This window comes from Quercus suber, unplaced genomic scaffold (genome assembly GCF_002906115.3).
Source record: "Quercus suber isolate HL8 unplaced genomic scaffold, Cork oak 2.0 scaffold_56, whole genome shotgun sequence".
Taxonomy (NCBI): domain Eukaryota; kingdom Viridiplantae; phylum Streptophyta; class Magnoliopsida; order Fagales; family Fagaceae; genus Quercus; species Quercus suber.
Window position 1 is genome coordinate 159265 of NW_027069521.1, and position 7630 is coordinate 166894.

General features: G+C 33.8%; 2 protein-coding genes across 2 annotated transcripts; both read right to left on the reverse strand.

Moving 5' to 3' along the window:
* Nucleotides 1-579: 579 nt before the first annotated feature.
* On the reverse strand, nt 580-3642 carry LOC112025210 (probable LRR receptor-like serine/threonine-protein kinase At3g47570). Its single transcript, XM_065772325.1, has 2 exons — nt 2525-3642; nt 580-1132 (listed from the first exon to the last, which is right to left on the reverse strand). The coding sequence occupies exons 1-2, from the start codon at nt 3573-3575 to the stop codon at nt 732-734; spliced, it is 1452 nt and encodes a 483-aa protein (XP_065628397.1). The 5' UTR covers nt 3576-3642; the 3' UTR covers nt 580-731.
* Nucleotides 3643-4182: 540 nt separating this feature from the next.
* On the reverse strand, nt 4183-5301 carry LOC112025209 (LRR receptor-like serine/threonine-protein kinase EFR). Its single transcript, XM_024057869.2, has 2 exons — nt 5058-5301; nt 4183-4904 (listed from the first exon to the last, which is right to left on the reverse strand). Exons 1-2 carry the CDS (start codon nt 5299-5301, stop codon nt 4183-4185), a joined length of 966 nt encoding a protein of 321 aa, XP_023913637.1.
* Nucleotides 5302-7630: the final 2329 nt, after the last annotated feature.

Below are 7630 nucleotides of genomic sequence, written 5' to 3' on the forward strand. Positions count from 1 at the left end.
AATTAAGTACCTAACATGCAAGTTGCAACCCCCTTAATTTGAATAATTTTTCATAAACCCCTAGTTTTATGTATCTGTCTAGAAAACGGTACATAGTTTTCAACTTTACTTTATGATAAAAAAAAATTTGTCACATTATTTTACTTTACAGTAAATAACGGAACCTGAATTTTTGTTTTGGGGCTGGGATTAGGCCACCTTATTGATTTAAATGCAAAATAAAATTCAAATTGATAATTAAATCTCACTAAATTTTACAAGAAATTCTAAATCAAGTACTCTTGGGTGGCCGATAAATAGAAACTTCTCGTACGAGAACATGAACACTTATATGAACATCATATTGACTTTGTCAAAACAAAGAATTTCTCTAAATCCCCAAAGAACACACTTGTACATCATTCCTACTCCCTCAAATTGAAGTAGGAATTGCCCATTCCATTTGATCTAGTTCAAGATGAAGCCACCAGCCCCCCGCATTAAATCAAGAACTTTCATCATTCAGTTAAGAAATATCAACTAAAGGTTCAAAATCAAATTTCATAGCCTTTAAATTTTAGAGCGTCTAGAGATCGGATCAAGGGAATTTCCTATTTCTTATTACAAATAATTATACAAAGAACTGTAACCACTTTCATGTCAATACAAATTGCTTATTTATTACACTTTTCATGATCATGTGATTCTGTTCCTACGTAGATGGGAAAGATAGTTCACAGAGTAGCTGAGTATCAGTTCATCCCAAATTTATGAAGAATGCCTCTAATCCGCCGCAGTTCCTTGAGAACATCACTAATATCCTTACGGCCCCTGGGTAATTCCACTGAACAAGCAACTCCAACTCTAAATATTGCAATCAAAGAATCTTGTATTCCTTCTTTTTTCATGTGCCCCACTTTATTAGAGTCTTCGTTCATTGTTTCCTCTTCTTCTCCTGCCCCTCCAGAGACAAACAATGGGTCTAAAATTTCTGAAATTTGCTCAGGCAATGACATCTTAACGAAATTATGGAGATCTAATCCATCTTTAAACATGCCATTGATAGGCCTCTTCCCTATAAACATCTCCAACAAAAGAATCCCAAAGCTATACATATCGCCTTCTAGTGATACCTTGCTTCCCATGCCATACTCTATAAGACTCAAATTGTAGCACTTTTTGTTAGAATAATCTCTAAGCACATGCATCTTTTGGTAAGTAAAAATAATAACTCTTAGTTTAATTTAATCAGAAATATTTTAGAATTTGGTTTCATGAAAGAAAATTAATTTTCAACTCCGCCTATTCTCACGTAAAATTTGTCCATAAATTTTTAGAAAATTATGTGTTTTCTGATATTTGGTGATGCACCTAAATACATTGTGAAAAAACATTTTCGGATTTTTAGTTCATAGCCAAAAAAAAAAAAAAAAATTAAAAAAAAAAAAAAAAAAAACAAAAACCCAAAAAAAATTCCTATAATTTTGTATAGATTTAAAATAATAATTTTAATTAACCATTTTAAAATATTAATATACAACAACTAAATCAACACAAAATAACACAATGAAAATAAATTATTGAAAATTATACTACTAAGCACAATCAATATAAGAGTGCAAGAGGAAGAAAAAAAAAATACTAAAACAATTAATAAAAACTACCAACTTAATTTACATATTCGCATCCATAACTACAAACACTCGAAACCTCCAAAAGGACACTTGAAAGTGGCTTTTGTGAATCTTTTAGAAGTAAATAGTGATTCAAGAAGATTTTAGATATATTGTGGGCATTTTGTACAATTCAAAGGTGTTTTTGTCATTTCAATGGGTTTAAGGGGTAGTTTTGTAGCCTTTATTATTTTATAAGCATTCCAGTCATATAAAAGGTTTTGGAGATATTTTAATCATTATGAATGTTTCATGATTATTTTGGTCATTTTGTAAAATCAATGGTATTTCAATCCTTTTAGAGGCCTTAAGTATATTTTGTTCATATTGGAAACTTTAAGGGTATTTCTATTATTATAGTGGTTTCTAGGACATATTGATAATATTTTGAAAATTTTGAAAATTTTAAGTACATTTTCTTGGAATTTTATAGGTTTTCAAGGTATTTGATAACTAAAGAAATTTTTATTAGTTTTTTTTTTTTTTTTTTTTATCATTTTACAAGTGTTAAGGATATTTTGATAATTTTGAAGATTTCAATGGCATTTTTGGAGGTTTTGAAGGTATGTTGATAATTTAAATTTTGAGATATTTATATCATTTTGAAATTTGCTATTGTCTTGGGACAATGGAAAATGATTTCAATTTGAAAAAGTTGTTTTAGCGGCCCAATCGTCTAAAAATAAGGAAACATTCTTCAGGAAATGTTTTGCACGAAAAAGAAATGGGTGGATATGTTTTTCCATGTTCTTCTACCAGCTCTTCTCAAAAGTATTACTCATACAAATTGATCTAGTATGCAGATAGTAAAATTGAATTCTGTAAGATCTAATAATATGGAGATTTTACGGTGATTAAAGGTTGAAATATACCTGGTGCAGCATAACCAACAGTTCCCTTTAGTCCAACTGAACTGCTTTGATTCAGATATGATCTGATTGAGGCCTCTGGGATGAACCTTGCTAATCCGAAATCACCCACATGAGCATTCAGATCATTGTCAAGAAGAACATTACTTGGCTTTAAGTCACAATGAACAATTGGATTATGACAATGGTGATGAAGATAATCTACAGCGGATGCAACATCAATGGCAATGTTCAATCTTTGGAGAAGGCTTAGAATCCTCAGGTCATTGTTTATGTCATCTACTCTTGAAACTGGATGCAGCCAACTCTCCAAACTACCATTAGGCATGAACTCATAGACTAGAGCTTTGAAATCATTACCTTGAAAATCAACACTAGAGCAAGCAGTTAAGATTTTTACAAGATTACGGTGCCTAATGTTTCTTAAGGCTTCACATTCAGCCATGAAGCTCCTTGAAGCTCCTTGATGGTCTAGGTGGAGTACCTTTATTGCAACAACTCTCTCATTAGGATGGAGAATTCCTTTATAGACAGAGCCAAAGCTTCCAGCACCAATCATATTGGCAGAAGAAAACCCACCTGTAGCTTCAAGTAGACTTTTGTAAGAGAGATTTAAAAACAAATCCTCAGTTGAAGTTTCAGTAGAGGGCTCCCTTCTTTTCTTTCTCAACCTATTAATGATTAGAAGAGACATGATCGATACTAGCGCCACCAGAAGCACAGAAATCAATCCAATCATCAACTTGAGTCCTCTGGATATTCTTCCTTTCTTTGGCTCATTGTTCTCGCAAGGTGGCAACTTTAATTCAGGCATACCCCCACAAAGGCCATCATTTCCAGCTATTGAAATGAAATTTGCATTTTTGAAAATCCCTTCTAAGGGTACCTCACCCTGAAAATGGTTGAAAGAAAGATTCAATTTCACAAATTGAAATTGCTGAAAATATCTTGGAATTTGGCCAAACAAGTTGTTGCACGAAAGATCCAAATCTTGAAGTCCTCTCAATGAACTAAATGACTGAGGAATAGTTCCTTCAAAGGAGTTACCTTCCATGTCAAGGTATTCCAATTTTACACAACTACCAAGGCTACTAGGAATTTCACCAGACAATCTATTCCCAGAAAGGTCCAAGGACCCAAGATTTATCAAGTTTCCAACTTGGGTGGGCAGGGAACAAGTCAACTGATTTTGAGCTAGACTCAGGGAAATTGTTAGGGAAGAAAGGCTCATAATACTTTGGGGTATGGTACAACTAAGATAGTTATGAGAAAGGTCTAATTCTTGCAAGTATAAAAGGTTTCCAAGACTAGGAGGAATGGTACCCATTAAGTGGTTCTTTTCAAGATGGAGAGAGTACAATTGAGTTATGTTGGCTAGGGATGATGGAATATGCCCTGAAAACTCATTTTCAGACAAATCCAATTTTTTTAGCATCCTAAGGTTACCAATCATGACAGGAATGTCCCCTGTTAGATTGTTTTTCTCTAATGTTAATTCAGTCAAATTAACAAAGTTCTTTATATCACTAGGAATGTTTCCAGTTAATTGATTTCTTCCCAACCTCAAAGACACAAGTTGGGTTGAAAGGTTGGCTATAGAAAGAGGCAGAGTCCCTCCAAATCGATTGTCACTCAAATCTACCATCAGCAAACTTTGGCATTTACTCAGAGTTAAAGAAACTCAAGTCATCAGCTTCTCCTATCCCAAGTGAATTGGAAGCAAGAACTAGCCACCAGAGACTAGGTAGGCCTCCAAAATCAATTGTAATTTTACCAGTGAAATTGCTGCCACTGGTATCAAGTTCAACAAGATTTGAAGCATTGGATAATGATAAAGGAAGAGGTCCAGTAAATTGATTGTGACCAACATTTAAGACTAACAAGTTGGGAAGAGTGAAGCCTAAGTCTGATGGCAAATTCCCATGTAGTTGATTATATGGCAAACTAAGTCCTTCAATGGATGAGATATTGTAAATAGAGAGTGGTACTGTACCAGATAGTTGATTCAAGCCTAGTCCAAGAAAATTCAGATTCTTCAACCGGCCTAATGAATCCGGTATGCTTCCCCAGAAACTGTTAACTGCCAGGGAAAAAGATCTAACCGAGGAAAGGTTGCCTAATGAGTCTGGAAGTGGTCCACTGAGGTTGTTATAGTGAAGCTGAACTCTCTCTAGCTTCTGCAGTGACCCAAGCTGAAATGGGATTCTTCCAATCAAATTGTTGACACCCAAACGAAGCCAGATGAGGTTAGAACAGCCTGAAAGATTGGCCGGAATCTCTCCAGAAAATGAGCTGTTGGATATGTTCAAGTATTTGAGTCTGAATAGACGACCTAGTTCTTGTGGAAGGTGACCATGAAAGTAGTTCAGTTCAAGGTTGAGACCTGTGAGGAAAGAGATGTTTCCTATGTGAGGTGAGAGTGAACCCACCAAGCCATTGGAGCTTAGGTTCAAAGTAATTAATCGTTGGTTTTGACCACAAGTGATGCCAACCCACTTGCAGAAATGAAGAGAATTGTTCTAGGAGCTCATGATACCCAGAGGGTCAGTGGTTATCCCAGCTCTGATGGCTAGCAAGGCAAGCCTATCTGTCTCATTTCCATTTGCTGCATGGGTGAAAGATACTGGTGAAAGCAACAGGGTAATAAAACATGGCAGGAGAACTGAATAGAACATGAATGAGCAATGCAAAGTTGAAGACTTGTGAGGAAGAGAAGGCAACATTGCTGGTTTAGAAGATAATTGGTAGAGAGAAGTGAGAATCTCGAGAGATATGGGCATGTATGCTTCTTGGAGGGCAAGCTTATATAAGAATTTTAGTTGATCTAGTACAGGTTGGTTTACATTTGGCTGAAAAACTTAAAAATCACTCTGAAAATGTCACTGTCACAACTCCAATAGCTGATCTAATGCATGGTTTTTGAGAGATTCTTTATGCTAGGAAGCCGGTGGGATACTTCGATGGTGTCATTTCAAATTCAAAGTTCGAAGACAAAGGACATCTTCTTTCCCAAGCAAAGTCCTAGAAATCGAAACCATTGACTTGGTTTTTGTCATTCTTAGCAATACAATTGAACCCCACTATTATTGTTATATATAATATGTAGATCAATATTAACCCCACTATTATTGTACACCGATTACCATATTCCACCCCCAACAAATTGTGAAAAATATGTCACACTTATTGTCCTAAAATTTGTACTTGCCCACTAGTGTTTATCTGTAACGGCCGACAGTTTTGAACCCTTCAGTTTTCATGCATGAGTTTTTTAAATGAAAAAAACAAATAAGACTAACTTTTTTCTTTTTTCTTTTTTTTTTTTCCTTTTTTTTTTTATTTTAACAATATGCTAGTAAAAACAGTAAATTTAATCATTTAACTATTATTCCATTCATAGTTTCCTTTCATCTATTTTTTCTGTGGCGTATGCATATATCAATGATCTAGAAGGCCTTGTACATTCTTAGTGAATAACTTTTTTTTTTTTTTTTTTTGAGAAACAAACACACACACGCATAAGAGAGAGAAGAAGAGGTTTTTTTGGTTTATCATACATAGGATAGCATTAGATAAAACAATGAATTAAAAAAAAAAAAAAGAATATTACATTTTATTATTTAAGTAATGCTACAATGAAGAAAAAAGAGAATATTGCATTTTATTATTTAAAATATATAAAGGGACATTAAAAAATAAAAACTGATCATTGAGCTTGGAATCTTCTTGGAGGCGCCAATGAAGCGCTAATGTATGAGAGTGTGAAGTAAGGAAGAGTGGGATTGAACATTGTGTTTGAACCCGGTCTTGCTCTGAGAAATCCGCAAGGAGAAAGAGAGGGTAGTGTGTGGATCTAGTTGGTAGAGGTTGAGAGAGGAGGAGACATGGGATGACGATATGGAATTAGGAGGAGATGATGTTTTGTTTTTATAGTCTTTCTTGTTGGACTCCTTGGTTCTGGTTATAGGATTAGAAGAGCTCCAGGCTCTATTAAGATCATTCATAAAAGTGTACAGGTGAGATGTTCTTACTTAGGCCAATGAGTATTATCATTGTGGTTTTCTTAGCTTCCGTGTTAAATGTTAATACATCATTTATTTGGACACAAAAATTAGAAAATTTAGATAAGATACATGACACAAAATTAGAGTCCAATTTATAATCTCCATAAAAGTGTGTAGGTAAGATGTTCTTGCTTAGGCTAATGAGCATTATCATTATGGTTTTCTTGGCTTTCGTGTTAAATGTTAATGCATCATTTATTTGGGCTCAAAAATTAAAAAATTTAGATAAGATACATGACACAAAATTAGAGTCAAATTTATAATCTAATTAGGTTTTTTTTTTTTTAGTCTTGGTTAGGACAAGTGGCTCAAAATTGAGAATCCAATTGAAATCTAATTAGATTTTCTCTCTGTTTCACCTATTATTATATATATAGATGGGTGGGTAGTTAAGTCAAGAATCAATTTTAAAAGACCTTATGTTGAAAATGAAAATAAATTGTAAAAAAAAAAAATGAGGGTACCAAAAACAAATATAAAATTGTTAGTCTTACCGATAGTAGAGCTAGCATGATGTGGATGCAATTGAAAATTGACCTTTAGAAAACCAATGAGCTCACTCGGTTTGAATGGTGAGTCGAGTGCGGCCAGGGTCGTTTATCTCTCAGATGGGTGCGTTCTTTGCTTGCAAGGAATTCATTGTTCTCTTGATTATTATTATGGCTAGAGGAGAGCCTTTTAGCTTCAGCTCCCACAGATAGTTATACAGAATTTGTACAAATATTAAATGAGTAATGTTAGAGTTACAAACTATTTTACAATATTTTTATAAAATGTTGATATGACCAACTTCTTATTAGTTTTCATCAAGACTCATCATTAATATATTTTTCATTCACCAACAATTACTAACCACAATAGCAGTTTGTAAATTCTTTCCTAAAATAATTTGTATTTCTAGCATTATTCATATTAAATTAGTTAGATGTTTTATGAACTATATATATCCACATTTATAAGGTTATAAAAAACACACACAATCTAGAAGTATTTTTGTTTTGATTAGTTTCTGTCTATACTTCTAGTCCCCCAAATCAAATGCGTT

What these genes read in the sequence shown, in the direction of transcription:
- LOC112025210 (XM_065772325.1), bottom strand. Translation starts at nt 3,575, where the DNA reads ATGGAAGGTAACTCCTTTGAAGGAACTATTCCTCAGTCATTTAGTTCA. An exon ending in TGTTGGTTATGCTGCACCAG is followed by an intron (nt 1,133 to 2,524) that starts GTATATTTCAAC and finishes TGAGTCTTATAG; the next exon opens with AGTATGGCATGGGAAGCAAG.
- LOC112025209 (XM_024057869.2), bottom strand. Translation starts at nt 5,301, where the DNA reads ATGCCCATATCTCTCGAGATTCTCACTTCTCTCTACCAATTATCTTCT. An exon ending in GATAACCACTGACCCTCTGG is followed by an intron (nt 4,905 to 5,057) that starts GTATCATGAGCT and finishes CTTTCCTCACAG; the next exon opens with GTCTCAACCTTGAACTGAAC.